The 17,572-nt window shown below is 39.9% G+C and overlaps 1 protein-coding gene across 5 annotated transcripts in view; it reads right to left on the bottom strand.

The window, feature by feature from the left end:
• The window catches only part of jmjd1cb (jumonji domain containing 1Cb), a 407,377-nt gene that overhangs the window by 44,459 nt on the left and 345,346 nt on the right, over positions 1–17,572 (bottom strand). For 4 of the 5 annotated variants that reach the window (XM_060841851.1, XM_060841855.1, XM_060841854.1 and 1 more), the window contains 3 exons: positions 13,640–15,183; positions 11,389–11,561; positions 7,928–10,107 (listed from right to left, as the gene is read on the bottom strand). In XM_060841851.1, coding sequence (XP_060697834.1) covers positions 7,928–10,107; positions 11,389–11,561; positions 13,640–15,183 — 3,897 coding nt within the window. The remainder of the gene's footprint in view (positions 1–7,927; positions 10,108–11,388; positions 11,562–13,639; positions 15,184–17,572) is intronic. The other variant, XM_060841852.1, reaches the window with a different exon arrangement.

Here is a 17,572-nt window from a genome sequence, read left to right as displayed (position 1 = left end):
TTATTACTCCCAGTTGTTAACCAGCCATAATTCTATCAGACATAACGTATTTTCACAATGAGATGCAGACAATGAAACCAGTAGCAACCATCAGCCATTAAGTGAAATCAAATTTAATTACAACGATAGTGAAGGTCTTATTTAAACATTCATTTCTCTATAAAAGTCATTGACTCAAGCAAATATGCAGATCCCAGATTGATCAATCGATCCCAGATGTGGCTATAGCAATGCTGCCACTATTAACATTACTTTCAGAGCACAGGACTTCCATTCCTATTTATGATTTAACAACTTGTACTGAAAGCATTTTTGCGTGATACAAGCATCAGGTATGTTCTATGATGAAACTCAATTAAGTTAGGTACCAGAAAACATGGCAGACCAGACATGAATAAACCATTTAGCAGAGTTATCTAGATTTGAAATGTGAGCTTGCTCTCTCTCCATGGATGCTGTCTGACTTACTGTGATCTCCAGCATTTGTTGTTTTCACTTCATACTAAACATTAAGGTACACTGTAATCTGGCATAGTCTCATATCTTTCAGTGAGAATAAAGTCCAACTGATGACCTCATAACCATCTCAAGTAATTAATTTTCCTTCATCTAACCCTGAAAAATGTTTAGCTTATTATTTAAACTGGATGTAAAGACTCTAAGAATGGTTTCAAACTGAATGATGTGCAATGCTGCAAAAACGAATACGAACTGAAGACTGGAGAGAAAAATAGAAACCAGTAAGGATGACGAAGTAAAATTACAGGAAGAAATATAAAAACAAGAAAACTTTAAGTATAAAGTTGATAAAGTGAGCATTGGTCCTTAGAGGGTGAGCCTTGGCAATTAATAATAGGAAACAAGGATATGACAAAGGCTTTGAACAAGTATTTGTGCTCATAGAATATACAAAAACATCTCAACTATAGTAGAAAAGCAAGGGTGAAAAGAAAGGGAGGAATTTAAAATAATCACTACCACTCAAAAAGTACTAGGAAAACTAATGGGACGAGCATCCAATAAGTCTCTTGGTCTGTATAGGCAACGTCTGAGGGTCTTAAACAAATGATTTCGATGATAGTGAATGTTGCTTAAAATCTTCCAAAATTTTTGTTCGACTCTGAAAAGGTTCTAGCTAATTGAAAAATTATAAATGTTCACATCACTATTAAGGAAAGGAGGGAACAAAACACAAGAAACTGTAGGCCAGTTAGGTTTAACATTGTTATGTGGAAAATTTTAGATTCCATTATTAAGGAAGTAGTAGCACACCACTGAGAAAAACACAATACAAATTGTGAAAAGGAAATGGTGTTTGTCAAATTTATTTGAGGTGCTTTGGCAATGAAGCAAGGGTGGGGGTTGAAGTAGTTGTAGAGTTTCTATTTAATGGAAAGAGGTTCTTCAGCACATCATGTCTGCATCAGTCATCAAAGATCCATATATTCTCAACCCATTTTCTAGCATTTTATCCATAGCTTTGTGTGCTATGGCATTTTAAGTGCTCATCTAAATAGTTCCTAAATGTCTTCAGGACTTCCATCATTACCATTTTTTTGGGCAGTGAGTTCCACATATCCACTCTCTTTGGGTGAACACATTTTCCTCAAAACTACCTGGTCCTTTTCTGAAAACTTTCCTTGTTCTTACTGATCGTTCTAGGGGAAAATGTTTCATGCTACCCTACGTATGCTCCTCAGAACTTTCCACATCTCAATCTGGACCTCCCTAAGTTTTCTCTGGTCAAAGGGAAACAACTCCAGGCTATTGTGTCTCGCTTCACAGCTGAATTGCTCCAGCTCAGACAATAACCTGGTCAATCTCTTCTGCACCCTCCCTCATGCAATTACATCCTTCCTACAGTGTGACAACCAGAACTGCCCACAGCAGTCCAGATGTGGCCAAACTCAAGTCATATACAGTTCCACCATAACATCCTTTCCCCTGAATACAAAGGTTTGACTAATAAAGAAAAATATCCTATTTGCCTTCTTAATCACTTGATCTACCTGTCCTGCTGCCTTCAAGGATGTGTGGACATGCACACCAAAGTCACTCTGATCCTCTGTACTTCCCAGGGTCCTACCATTCAATCTGTACTCCCAGGCCTTGTGAGTCCTTCGAAAGCACAATGCCTCACATTCAGAAGGATTAAATTCCATTTGCCATTGTTCTGCCCATCTCATCGGCCGCCTGTATTGTTCTGCAGTCTAAGGCTTTCCACTTCTCCATTTACCTAACATTATTTTCATGTTGTTATCTGTGACTTACTGATCACACCTTCTACGTTTATATCTAGATTGTTAAACACCAACAAACAGTAAGGGACCCAGCACTGAACTTTACGTTACACCACTGGATACAGACTTCCAGTCATTAAAAAATCCTTTGATCATCACTCTCTCCTTCTTGCCACTTTGCTAATTTTAGGTCCATTGTGCCAAACTGCCCATGTGCTCTTTGGTTTTTAACTAATCTCCGGATTACTTCCAGTGCCATGTGCTCATGAGAGTAAGAACAGATGAATGCATGGCTAAAGAATTGGTGCAGAGGACAGGGATCCAGATTTTTAGATTATTGCAATCTTTCCTGGGACAGAGGTGACCTGTTCAAGAGAGGGAACCAATATCTTGGCAGCCAGGTTTGCTACTGCTGTTAAGTGAGGCTTTAAATTAGATTGGTGAGATCCTCAATAGCAGGGAGGCAAGTCAGAGGCTCGAAGGAGATACAATAATCAGTAATATTAAGTTGAAGAGACTGGAACCCGACAGGGAGCAAAGAATGTCTGTTGGATTAAATTACATTTATTTCAATGCAAGAATGCTGAAAAGTAAGGTCGATGAACTCAGGCCATGGATAGATAAGTGGGACTTGGATATTATAGCCATTATAGAAACATGGCTAAGGGAGGGACAGAACTGTCAGCTTTTGTTTTTACAAATATTTTTATTAAAGGCCTTTTTAAATCTTTTACAAAACATCTATACACACAAAAAATAACACCAAAAAACAGAAAAGTAGAGGCAGTACAACAAAGTCATAATGTGAAGCTATTATTAATGAATGACCTATTATTCTACCAGAACAAATATATCTACTTAACTTAAACTTAACTACAAATTAAATAAATATTAACTTAAACTAAATGCAAGTAACTTAAATTACATTACATCTCACTATTTTGTTCTATTTCACTTATCATACCTCCACTGAGGCTCCCATACCTGGAAGCACCAGTTATAGTACCTATATTCTTTTTCCTCCAGCCTCCCCCTCCCAGAGCCCCACGGGCATCCATACTGATTCCCATGGCTATACCACAGCCCTAATTAATATTGCTGATAAGTCTCCATCAATATAATTTAAAAAGGGTCACCACGTCTTGTAAAACTGCTCCATTTTGTGGTGCACCAAGTTTGTAAGGTAGTCTTGGGGGAGATGCTCCATTGCCAGTCTACACCGCCCCATAAGACCTGGAGGTTTTTCCAACATCCAATTCGCTAGAATGTTCTTCCTCGCACAGTGGGTAAGAATGTTACACAATCTCTTCCCGTGATCCCCCAGAGAGGGTAAATTTGGTAACCCCAGAAGAAGAAATACCAGATCCACATTAATTTCAATGCCCAGGATGTCCTTTAGCTCCTTTAATATAGAACTCCAGTATCTCTGGATCTTACAACATGACCAGTAGAAGTGTGTAAGAGTGCTAATACTAATTTTACATTTGGGACACCCTGATGACACTCCTTTCTTGAACTTAGCTAGCCTTTCTGGCGTCATTTGAGCCCTGTGTAATATCTTTAATTGCATGGCCTGCACTCTTAGATGCTGAAATTTTCCTTACATTCCCCCATATATCTTCCCACATCTCCGATGAAATATCCTCTCCTAGCTCTCGATTCCACGTCCTATAGAGTCCTTCCACATCCCTCAGGCTATGACCTTTCTGTAAATGATACAAAGTACTGACTGAAAGAGCACCCTTACACTAGAGTACAAATTTCTCCACATTTGACTTGTCTTCCTTTGTATATAATTCCTTACCTGAAAGGACTGGAAAAGGTTCCTATTAGACAGTCCATATTTCTGGCTTAACCGACTAAATGACATCAGGAACTCTCCCTCGAACAAATCTCCCAGGCATGAGGTTCCCTTATTCTCCCATAACTTAAAGCTGGAGTCCATTGCCTCAGGTTTTAAAACTTGGGCTTCCTCCCAAGGTCCCAGTTGCCCTCGCCTTGCCTCATTCTCCTCCAGGTTCTCATCGAATTTAAAATGATTGGATTTTTATGCCCGGTCATGGATTTCATCTTATCCATAAATAATAAATTAACTAGAGGGCATCGCAACTGCAAGGCTTCAATGTCAAACCAAATCAACTCCGAATTCCCCCACACCCAGTCACCAACATATGCTAACAGGACGCTTATTTGATATTTCTTCAAATCCAGAAGATCCACCCCTCCCTCACCCTGCGAAACCTGCAATTTAGTGAATTTAATTAGAGGGCGCCTGTGGCAGCAAATAAAAGGAACCGAGCCAACTACTGAGCCTCCGTAACACTCGTCTGGGTAGCAATGTCGGGAGCGTTCTCATGGGGTACAACAGATGGGGAATTAATTAGGGATATTCGGCCCAACCATGATAACGGTAACTCTTCCAACCACTGCAAATCCTGTTTTATCCTCTCCAATAGTTGTACATAGTTAGCTTTATACAGCTGGTAATACAAAAAACCTTTTGGCGGCCATCTAAACAGGAACTGCATTCCATTATTCAGATTAGGCACCGCCACTAATCCCCCTAGCAGCATGGCTTCTAATTTTGTAAAGTTGATCCTATATCCTGAGAAACCGCCAAACAAATTAATTGTTTGAATTAGTAGAGGAACAGACTTCTCCGGTTTGGTCAAGAACAAAAGGACGTCATCAGCATATAAGGTGACCTTATGCTCCTTCATTCCCACCCTTGGTGCCACTATTTCAGAATTCTTCCTGATAGCTCAGCTAACGGCTCAATTGCCAAGGTGAATAACAGCGGTGAGAGAGAAGAGTCCTGTTGACTACCTCTCCCAATGTTAAAGCTATCTGACTTAGCACCATTCGTAATGACTGCCGCTTTGGGATCATTATATAATACTGCCACCAATCTGACAAAGAATCCCCCCAGAACAAAGCGCTCCAGGACCCCAAACAGGGTTGCATGGAAACCGGGGGGAGCTGGCAAGTGGATACACAATTGGCTTGATGGTAGGAAGCAGAGGGTAATAGTGGAAGGATGCTTGTTAGACTTGAGGCCTGTGACTAGTGGAGTGCCTCAGGGGTCAATGCTAGGTCCATTGCTGTTTGTTTCTATATCAATGATTTGAATGAGAATGCACAAGGTATGATTACACATTTGCAGATGATGCTAAAATAGGTAGTAGAATGGACAGTTAGGAAGGTTATCAGAAATTGCAGCAGGACCTTGATTAGTTGAGGAAATGGGCTGAGAAATTGCAAATTGAGGATAATATAGTGTGAGGTCTTGCATTTTGGAAAGTCAAATCAAGGTAGGAGTTTCATAGTGAATGGCAGGGTCTTAAGGAGTGCAGTGGAATAAAGGGATCTTCAGTTCAGGTTCACAGTTCTCCGAAAGTGAAGTCCTAGGTAGACAGTGGGAAGTTATGTTGCAGTTGTACAGGATGTTGGTGAGGCCACATTTGGAATATCGTGTTCAGTTTCGGTCACCCTGTTATAGGAAGGTTGTTATTAAACTGGAAAGAGCGCAGAAGAAATTTACAAGGATGTTGCCTGGACTCAAGGATCTGAGTTACAGAGAGACGTTGGACAAACAAGGACCATTTTATTAAGAGCGTAGGAGACTGGTGGGGGGGGGCCTTATAGACGTATATAATGTCTTGAGAGGCATGGATAGGATGAATGCACTCAGCCTCAATTCCAGGGTTGGGGAATCAAATAAGAGGACATCAGTTTCAGGTTAGAAGCCAAAGAATAGAGAAGAACCTAAGGGTCAACTGGTTTTTTCAGACTGAAGGTGGTACGCATATAGAATGAGCTGCCAGCAAAAGTCATTGAGGCGGGTTTACATTAGCAATATTTAGAAGGCATTCGGACAAATACATGGATAGGAAAGGATTAGAAGGAAATGGATTAATTGCAGGGAAATGGAGTTATTATGGATGGTCATTTTGGTCTGCATGGACCAGTTTGGGCCAAAGGGCCTGTCTCTGTGCTGTAGGGCTCTATGACTCTAGCCTGCCATGCAAGATCGGGTCAGAAACTTTACTGAAGTCCACGTAAACTATATCAACTCACTATCCTCATCTACACCAGATATCAAATAATCTGCCACATTAATGGTTACTGCAGAAGATTCATGTTCATACTATTGGGAGAATATATTAGCGCGAAGCACAGAATCATATTCAGGTTGGTAAAATAACTTATGATGTGCCAGACAGATAAGCTCTAGGGCCTCTCGTGTTTATTAGTGACTTGAACTAAGGACCAAGTACACTGTAGACAAGGTTGCTGGGATAACAATGTCAGTTAAAAGATAAAAGTTTTTAAAATGATTTGTGAGGAGGGTACAAAGAGTCATCAAGTGAATGGGCAAAAATGTTGGAAGATGGAACAGAAAGTGGGAAAATATTATCTTGTTGATTTTGGCAGGAAGAATAGAAAGGCAGGACATTATTTAAATGCAGGCAGAATGCAAAATGTTGCAGTACAAAGTGATCTGGATGTTAATATATGTGAATCATAAAATGTAAGCAAATAAGTAGAGGATGGAATGTTTGCTTTTAAAGCAAGATGGATGGAGTATGAAAGTAAGGGAGCATTTTGACATGTATACAGGGCATTGATATTACCGTATCTAGAGTACTGTGTATAGGTGTGGCCTCCTTACACAGAAGGGATATTACATGCATTGGAAGAAATTCAGATAAGGCTCATTTGACTGAAACCTCGTATGAAAGAGCTGTCCTGTGGAGTTTAGAAGAATGAAAGCTGACTGTATTTGAAACATAAGATGCCAAGTGTCTTGTAAATGCAGATGGTAAAAAGATGCTGCATCTCATGGGCAAGTTCGATCTAAAGGGACTAGTTTAAAAATTAAGGTGGAGATGAGGAAGATTTTCTTCTCTCATTCTTGACTAGTATGCCCCACCAGAACTGGTCAAAAGTCTTACTGAAGTCTATGGAATTCTCTATTATAGCACAGAAAGCCAAGTGATTGAATATATTGAAGGCTACGTTGGACTGATGTTTGAGCTATTTTTGAGTTAAGGTTTTGAAAAACAGGCAGGAAAGGGGTTTTAAGGACAAAGTCAGTTAATTCATGTTTAGTTGGATGGCAGAAATGTTTTAATAGACAAAATAATCTACTAATACTTCTATTTCTTTTGGTCTTTTATACTTCACTTTATAACTAACTTTGCTCAGCTATATTTTGTCATCCAACTAATTCCATAACTCTTGTAACATATAGGCTAACAGCAAAGAAATGACTGTGAAAATTGCCAACTGAAATAAAAAGTACCAATATCCTGCAACAAGGGACCAATCATTCCTTTCTGGTTTGCCTGAATTCAGCAATCGATGCTGAAATACTTCCTGGTCTTTGTAAAGCACATAACCCATACAAATGAACAAAAGATGGGTATATTCAAATACATAACTCAATGTCATCAAAATACTACAGAACTACATCAACAACTCATCAGAACAACCAATTTAGAGAATGCACAGTTCAGTCAATTTTAATGAACACTGTCTGTCTACTGATGCACCAGAAAGACTTTCATCAGTGGGAAATGCCATACAAACCACATTTACATTTTAAAGTCACAAGCCACTAGATATTTCATATCAAAGCTATTAACAAGAGACTACACATTTTCTATGTCATTTACTGTACTTACCACTCTGAAGTTTAATTTTATTCTTCTCCTTTTCTTTTGTAATTCTGTATAAAGTACCATTAGGTTTGACTTCTTCCTCTTCTCTCTCAGTATCAGCTTTTCGCTTTTGCAAGTCATTTTGCCTCTTTTTATAAGTTGGCTTAGGTTGACGCTTGACCCTATGCTCAGATTTATTCTCACTTTCATCTGAAACATCACTTTCAGATCCAGATTCATATATTCTTTTTATTCCTCTTCTTGTTTTTCGCCCTTCCTGCTCAGTTTTTTCTTCCTCAGATTGACCTGTTTTGTCAACATCATTTGATATGGAAGTTGATGGATTAACCAAAACTAGCTTTTTGGCATCTTTTCCTGCGGTTTCGGTATTTTCCACTTTACTTGTATTTTTGTCTTCTTCAGAGTGTCTAGTCAACCAGGCTTTTTTAAGTTTTGTGTGATAACCAGGTTGGCTGGATTGAGCAATCTGGCCATTGGTTACAGAACTTGTTTTATAAGACACATCTATTATTCCAGTATTATTAGGAGAGAGAGATGAAGCACTTCTTACACTTTTAAGGCTTGTTGACTCGTTGTTATTAGCAGTAGTACTCGCCGAATGGGCCATAGCCAATGCTGCCTTATGCTTTTTCAGCTGGTAATAATCAGTTGTACTTGAGGCTCCTGTGTTATTCTGTGTAGTGTTTCCTGTTCTGGCAGCAGCTGTTGAGAAAACTACAGCGGATGTGGTATTAATTTTACATTCCTGTGTCCCTGTTCCGAAATGATTTGAAGTTTTGGGAATAATTTGCCCTTCTATACTGTTAGTGATTGTGATGTAAGAGGAACAATAGGTTATACTTGTTTCACTGCTACTCAAAATTTTACTTGCTGTGGCAGGAGCTATGGGGTTGATCATGCTATTGCATGAGTTGCTTTCAACAACAGATTTTGTGCCGTTGTCTGAACATGAAGCTTTAAAGTTTTTCTCATGCTCTGCACCTGTAGTGTCCAAGTTCATGTCAGGTACATTGATTCTCCATTTGTCTTTGACTTTTGATGAGTTTAGGTCCTCTATTAGATTTGATTGCATCAATACACTTCCTCTTCCAGAGTTCTTTAAGTTGTTTTGAATATTGCCTTTATGTTCTTGCTTGGCAATGGAAGATGGTCTTACAATAACAGATGCTGGAGCAACTTTGTTGCCGCTTTTCTCTAAGTGACAAACTGATTTACCAAGGTTTCCAACACCAGTTTTCCAGACATCTAGTGAGGAAACTACAGGATTATGAATACAAATTTTCCCATCAATCCTTGGTTCTGGGAGTAAAGTTGGAGGTTTCTGGAGATCAGAAATCTTAGCAGCATTCACAGGTTGTACTGGAGTCAGGGTTGGTGGGGATAGGTTGCGATAATTACCTTCTTTGCGTTCTATAATGGGATGAGATGGAGGATGGTAAACTGGAGCCCTATGTAAAGATGGCATACTTTTCAGAGGGTTTGACTGTGAAATTGCTAATTGTTCTCTGGTTCTCCCATGATCGTTATTATTTGTGCTCTGAGGCTGAGATGTAATTTGGTGGGAAAATTGCTCTGTAATTTTGCCAACTAAACCCTCACACTCAGGCTGATGTTTAATAAGAGGTGGTGGTTTGGACAGAGTCTTATTATACGAAAGAATAGGTGTTGAAGAATTTGTTTTCTCAGCATATGGATGTATTATGTCTTTAGACAGATATAGCCTTGGAGGCTCATTTACAACACTATTCGACAAAGTAGTAAAATAGTTGCTCTGAGGCATAGAATGTGCTAGTGAATTCTTTGATGTATAAAGTTCTCTTGCACAATGCTCCATTTCTCCACCTTGTTTTATGTTCTGAGATTTTGGACCATCAGTAGGCAAAGATGGTATTCTGGAATAGGAATCTTTAACAACTTCATTTGTCTTGATTGTAGAAGCAAAACGAGCGACTTCAATACTCTCCTGCAGAATCCGCCGTCTCTCTTCATTATATTTATTGTGACTGTCACTTGGTTCCTGTGCTGATCTCTTCTCCTTATTCTGACAAAAGGCAGTGCTTGTAAACCCTCTAGCCAGCTGACTTTCTCGTCCATGTGAAAGTCTATCATGGTTAAATTCAAGCTTCGTTTGAGCAGCAGTGACAGAATGTTTGGCATTAACTACATTTTTCTTGTCAATTTCTCTATTCAAAAGAAAACAAAACAAATATTAAAAATCAAACATAGTGTAATTTCCAAAAATCATCTTCATGCATCATGGAGGCAACATACTATATTTAAACTGCCACAACCATTTATCTTCAGCCATTTGTTTGAGAATACTGAAAAGCACAAAATAACAACTGTTTTCATTAATTTCATAGTGCATGCATTTTTCCCCATAATGTTCCAATATTGATTCAGAAACGATTGAATTTCAATGTGAAAACACCTTTTCTCTACTACACTACATACAGAACTTATACTTTTTGCAGACATCGTATTGGCTATAATGTTTCTAATTAAAAATAAAAAATTACATCACAGGATCGCAGGACATCCCAAAGCATAATACAGCTAATGAAGTACTCTTCAACTCTAGGCACAACTATAAATGTAGGAAATGGAACAGCAAACTTGCATAAACTGTGGTCTCACAAATGACAATGTGATAATGACCCAGATAATCTGACTTTTGCAAGTAAAATCTTTTTTAAGAACGCAATGACATTGACATTCTGTGGAGAAACTGGTCCAATTTTATACTAGAAACCACTATGAGGCCATTAATAGTCACCATTATTAAGGAGCAAATTAGGACATCATCATCAGTGCCAAATAGTTACACAGGGCAGTCAGGAAGGTCTTGTCTTCAGCTGAATACTTACTCATTAGGCGCAGAGAAAATTTGGATATGCACATTCTTGTGTAAGTAAACATTTAACAGCATGATGAAACCAATTTATGACAAGTAATTTCTCTGCAACTAAGAATTTGATTTGAAAAGTATAAAGTGCCATTACTTCTGATTTTAATTGCTGTAGATTTTAAAGATTTCAAATAAACGTTTAAATTTGCTCTATCATAACTTTTATCTCTCTCAATTCAATCTTTACTTATTCTTTTCCACTCCCCCACCTCAAACACACACACTTCTTTCAGGCTCTGTGTACAATTTGGCATTGAGTTAAATATTCTAACTTATAGTTCCTTGGTAAGGCTGCATGTCTACTTGGTTTACAACATTTGCTGCTGCTTGCCATGTTCTCATATATCATAAATTTCCTGGAGATGGTGCCATGCAGTTTTAACCCTCAAACAACTGCAGGTTGCAATGCAACAGCACAGAAAGTTTCAGTGTAAGTGTAATGAATGGCTAGCTCTGTCTGTTTGGTACTGAAAGAAAAATCCAGGCCATCATTTTAGCCTTCTCTTTCACAGCATTCCCAAATTAGTCTAATCATGTCACAGAAAGGAATGCTTACTCTTTCTTATAAACTACAGTTGCCTTTGACAGAGGTGGACTAGAATGTGAAGCCAATTTCAAGGGTCGATGAGGTTCAGCACTGGCAGGGCGCACCGGGATGTGGCTTAGTAATCCCAGACTGTCAGCTGAGGACACACTGGTGTGCTGAGGTAGCCAAGGACTGGATGTATTCTGTTATAAAAACACAGATGGTTATACAAATAAACATTACGTTTTCTGAAGCTGACAACACAAATCTCTGAATGAAACTATTTGGTCACATGAAAATACAATATATTTTTCACAGAATTAAAACAACAGTGACAGCTAAAGTTATTTTAAAAATTAAAAGAATCTCAAAAATGCACAAAATATCTAACCTGTGAAATATAATGTAATTGCATTAGCTAGTTATGTTTTATCCGAGCTGTTTCTCAGCAAAGCATTCATGGGTTAACTGTATACTTTGCTGAATCTGTTAGAAATCTCTAAACTCTGCCAAAGCCAGTAATAAGATTAGGGAAAAAGAAACATGAAATTCTCCTAGCAAACATTTATTCCAACAGCAATGGTTTCTGTGAATATAAAAAGAGCAAAAAATATTATGAACCTGACCACTTAAACTGCCTCATTCATGTCACATTGCACCTCAGTGTTAATGTACATTGAAAGTAACCAAAAAAAACAAAAAAATCTTGATGTTTATTTGTGGGAAGGTATACTTTCTCTCCTTCAAAATCATCAGTGTGTGTCAGTGTATTGGCAGATGAGGGAGGAAGGCCTGGGGGGGGTGTGGCTGGAGAGTGAGAGAGAGAGAGAGAGAGAGAGAGAGAGAGTGAGAGTGAGAGAGAGACCCCAGGTTCACAGATCCTTGAAAGTGAAGACTCAGGTAGTTAGGACAGTGAAGAAGACATTTAGTATGCTTTCCTATATTGGTTAAAACATTGAATACAGGAATTGAATGGTCATGTTGTGGCTGTACAGGACATTGGTTAGGCCACTTTTGGAATAGCGCGTACAATTCTGGTGTCCCTGCTATAGGAAAGATGTTGTGAAACTTGAAATGGTTCAGAAAAGATTTACAAAAATGTTGTCAGGGTTGGAGGGTTTGAGCTACAGGGAGAGGCTGAGTAGGTTGGGGCTGTTTTCCCTGGAGCGTTGGAGGTTGAGGGATGACCTTATAGAGGTTTACAAAATCATAAAGGGCATGGATAAAGTAAACAGACAAGATTATTTCCCTGTGATGGGGGAGTCCAGAACTAAAAAGCAGAGGTTTAGGGTGAGAGAGAGGAAAGATTTAAAAGGACCTAAGGGACAACTTTTTCACAGAGAGGGCAGTGCGTGCATGGAATGTGCTGCCATAGGAGTGGTTGGAGGCTAGTACAATTACAGCATTTAAAAGGCATCTGAATGGGTATGTGAATAGGAAGCGTTTAGAGGGATACAGGCCAAGTGCTGGCAAATGGGTCTAGTTTGGTTTGGGATGTCTGGTTGGCATGGCCGAGTTGGACAGAAGGGTGTGTTTCCATGTTGTAAATCTCTATCACTCTATAACAAGTTTCACAGTTATGCATCAACTCATTTTGAAACAAACAGATTTGATTGAAAGACCTACTCGATGCCCAAAAAATGAACTACTCAAGCATAATACATGGCTTGGAAAGGGTGGATGCTAGGAAATTGCTTCCGTTAGGTGAGGAGACTAGGACCCGTGGACACAGCCTTAGAATTACAGGGGGCCAATTCAGAACAGAAATGCGGAGACATTTCTTCAGCCAGAGTTTGGTGGGCCTGTGGAATTCACTGCCACAGAGTGCAGTGGAGGCCGGGACACTGAACGTCTTCAAGGCAGAGATTGATAGATTCTTGATGTCACAAGGAATTAAGGGTTACGGGGAGAATGCTGGTAAGTGGAGTTGAAATGCCCGTCAGCCATGATTAAATGGCGGAGTGGACTTGATGGGCCGAATGGCCTTACTTCCACTCCTATGTCTTATGGTCTTATGAGATATGAACAGCAAGAAGTTGAAAAAAAAGTAAGGGTGTTTAGCAACTGTTCAGTTTAAAGATTTTACAGATCAGGAATTATTAAAACTGGATTTATTTCTCATCATTGGTAATATTCATCTCAATAACAAGTTGATAATTTAGCAACCTCAGTGAACATACAACAATGTCCACCAGGGTTGAGCACTGTTCTTTAAAATTCAAGTGAGACAACAACTAATTTAAATCCTCACACTTGCACTGTATACAAGAAAGGAACATACCCTCCTCAAAGAAGCTTCAGCACTCAGAGGGTTATCAGGGTGGACCCACTTAGATGAGGTCATACTCAACCCTGGAGACAACTGAGTGCCATTTGGATACTGCCAGATTATTGGATAGAGTCCAAGTTGGTTATAAGCAGATGGATGGGTCTGGCCAAGGAGCGGAGATGACTGTTGCTGTAAAAACTGCTGATGGTGAGCCAGTGTTAAGGGATTTAAATTTCTTACATGCACAGAATCTAAATGCCCACACACCAAAGGCCCCGATGGAACTCCTGGTAAGACAGATGGAAGGTGGTGGGTAGAGTGAACTGAATGGGGCGAGCCACTACTGAGAATATGAGCACTACTTGACACGGAAGTCCGTGGTGAACTGGAAACATGATGCGATGCTGCTCTTAGGGCTGGATGAGAACTATTTGTGGTCAAGGAAGATGAATGCGATGAGGTATGAAGAGGATGAAGATGTGGGTGCAAATATGGAGACAAAGGTTTAGCCCCTGTGTCATGTCCAACCAAGGCTGGATCCCTGTAAACTGTAAAGCGTTCATTCTTATCAACAATTAAAGGGCTTTTTGTAGTTTCCATAACAGTCTTTGAGCCCACAAGTTGGAGGCTGGATCTTGAGTCATTTTTACATCTTGTTGTTGGCTTGGTGATACAAGCAGCTGGGTTGCAAGGATAAGCGACTTTAGGCTTCAGAGTATCAGGTAAAGTGTTCGTTTTATTTGGTTTGTTTTTGTAAGAAGCAGTGGGTTCTTGTCCTGAGGAATTAGCAGATTTTTCCTTTTCTGATCTATTATTGGTTTCCTTAACAGTTGAGAATGCATGAGCTTCAGATTTGTCTTCAGAGATAATTTTATTATTCAGATGCAGCTCTGCTGCTGATTTCTGAAAGTCTGAAGTACGTTTGTTCACAATCAGATGCATTGGAGTACTGAGGTTTGTTTCCAAGTTCTGAGATGTAAGGCCATGAGGAGGGATGTTGACAGTTTTGTTAAGCAGATTGTCTGGTAAAGTTCCATTACTGACATCAGATACAGAGTTCTGTACAGATGGTTTTTGTGTGGTTTCTGATGAAGATTCCAAAGACAAAGATTCACTGGTTGTTTTTACTTTTACAGTGCACCTTGGACTCACTTCTTGCAATTTTATACTCTGTTGTCGACCAAACTCTATACTTTGGGGGTCAATTTGCGTATCAGCATGTTCTGGCTTCTGTATTCCATTGTCAGTCATTACCTCCTGCCTTTCATCACAGGGAGATGACCAATCAATTTCCATCTGTTCCTCTGTTCCTGTGTCATCCTGGGACTTGCCTTCATCTTTAGTGTTATCAGAAATGATTTTATTTTCCAGTTCTTTTTCTGAACTTTGCTCAGAGGAAGAATCCAAAATGACTTTATTACTAGAGTTTTCAGACTCACTGCTTTCAGTATCAGAGTTAGAAACTGTTTTCAGCGTTTCCAAAGTCACTTGCTTTTCACCCTCTTCTTGCTTTCTCCTTTTATTAACAGACTGCTTTATTTTGTTCTTTGAAGATTCTGTGTGAAATATGAAATAAATCATATTAGACTCATAGAATTTTACAGAACAGAAGGAGGTCATTCAATCCATTATGGCTGTATTGGCTTCCGAAAGAGATACCCAGCCAGGCCCGTTCTCCAGCCCTACCTCCACAGCCCTCTAAAGTCATCACTTTGAAATATATATATATATATATATATATATCCAGCTCTCTTTTGAAACCTCCAATAGAATGCACTTCCACCACTCTCCCAGGCAGCACATTCCAAATCTTGACAACTCTCTTCGGAAAGCAGCTTCCCTCATCTCATTCCTAGCTCGCTTGCTGACAATCTTGAAATTGTGACCCCATTGTTATTGACATACCAAGTAGTGGGATCAGAATATCCTTCTTTACCCTGTTGACATTATTTATAACTTTGAATACCTCAATAAGGTCATGTCTTCATCTTCTCTGGTTTAAGAAGAACAAAGAACAAAAAACAGTACAGCACAGAAACAGGCCCTTTGTCCCAACAAGCCTGAGCCAATACGTGACACCTCTCTAAACTAAAAACCTTTTGACTCTACACAGTCTGTGTCCTTCTATTCCCTCCTCTTCTTTATCTCTCCACCCCCTCAGCTCATAAGCCTCATTCCTGATGAAGGGCTCTTGCCTGAAACATCAATTCTCCTGCTCCTCAGATGCTGCCTGATTTGCTGTGCTTTTCCAGCACCGCACTCTTGACTCTAGTTGAAGTCACTCATAACAACTCTGTTACATCTGCACCTTTCCAAGATCTGCTGTCCAACCTGTTCGTCCATTTCTCTGCTGCTATTGAGAGAGAGAGAAAAAAAAAAGGGGGATTGTTCTATAGAAAACACCATTAAAAGTCATTGCTCATTTCCTGTTGCTGCCTTCCACCCATACTGACTCAGTAGACAAACCCTCCTCTATAACCTCCTTTTCTGCAGCTGTGATGCACTCTCTAATTAACAATGTTACTCCCTCTCCTTTTTTACCGCACTCACTGTTCTGCAGCGATTAGTGCCACTGTTGTTTGTAATATTTTTTACATTAGATTAGATTACTTAGTGTGGAAACAGGCCCTTCGGCCCATGTCCACACCGACCCTCCGAAGAGCAACCCACCCAGACTCATTCCCCTACAGTTACCCCTTCACCTAACACGACGGGCAATGTAGCATGGTCAATTCACCTAACCTGCACATTTTTGGACTGTGGGAAGAAACCGGAGCACCCGGAGAAAACCCACGCAGACACAGGGAGAATGTGCAAATTCCACACACACATTTGCCTGAGGCGGGAATTGGACCCAGGTCTCTGGCGCTGTGAGGCAACAGTGCTAACCATTGTGCCATCGTGCCACCCAAATACAACTATGTTTTGATTAGATTAGATTACTTACAGTGTGGAAACAGGCTCTTCAGCCGAACAATTCCACACTGACCCTCCGAAGAGCAACCCACCCAGACCCATGTGTAAAAGATTTTGTCAGGTGTGTCCAGGAAGGATTCCTGACTCAATATGTAGCTAAGAGCTTAAAAATGTGTTGCTGGAAAAGCGCAGCAGGTCAGGCAGCATCAAAGGAACAGGAGAATCGACGTTTTGGGCATAAGCCCTTCTTCAGGAATCCTGAAGAAGGGCTTATGCCCAAAACGTCGATTCTCCTGTTCCTTTGATGTTGCCTGACCTGCTGCGCTTTTCCAACAACATATTTTTAAGCTCTGATCTCCAGCATCTGCATTCCTCACGTTCTCCTCCTCAATATGTAGCTAAGCCAAGTAGGGGAGCCCATACTGGATTTGGTGCTAGGCAATGAACCAGGCCAGATGTCACATCTCTCAGTGGAAGAACATTTCAGTGACAGTGACCACATCTGCCTCATCTTTACCATAGCTATGAAGAGGAATAGGAACAGATAGTATGGGAAGGTATTTAATTGAATGAAGGGGACATTATGCTGCTATTAGGAACTATGGAGTATACATTGGGAACAATTGTTCTACAGGAAATGTACAACATAAGTGTGGAGGCTGTTTCAGGAGCACTTGTTGTGAGTGTTGGATAACTTTGTCCCACTGAGATAGGCAAGGAATGGTAAGGTGTAGGAGCCTTGGATGACAAGAGAAGAGGAGCTTCGAATCAAGAGAAGAGAAGGATTAAGTCCCCAGGGCTGGACCAGATGTATCTACGGGAAGCAAGAAAGGAGATTACTGCGCCTCTGGCAATGATCTTTGCATCCTCACTCTCAACAGGAGTAGTACCAGATGATTGGAGGAAGGTGAAATGTTGTTCCTCTGTTCAAGAAAGGGAACAATGAAATCCCTGTGAATTACAGACCAGTCAGTCTTAAATGTGGAAGAATTCTGAGAGATAGGATTTATCATTATTTGGAACAACATA

The sequence above is a fragment of the Hemiscyllium ocellatum genome, chromosome 22 (assembly GCF_020745735.1).
Source record: "Hemiscyllium ocellatum isolate sHemOce1 chromosome 22, sHemOce1.pat.X.cur, whole genome shotgun sequence".
Taxonomy (NCBI): Eukaryota; Metazoa; Chordata; class Chondrichthyes; order Orectolobiformes; family Hemiscylliidae; genus Hemiscyllium; species Hemiscyllium ocellatum.
The sequence above is the reverse complement of the archived record's forward strand: the minus strand, read 5'-3'. Positions and strand labels throughout refer to the sequence as shown.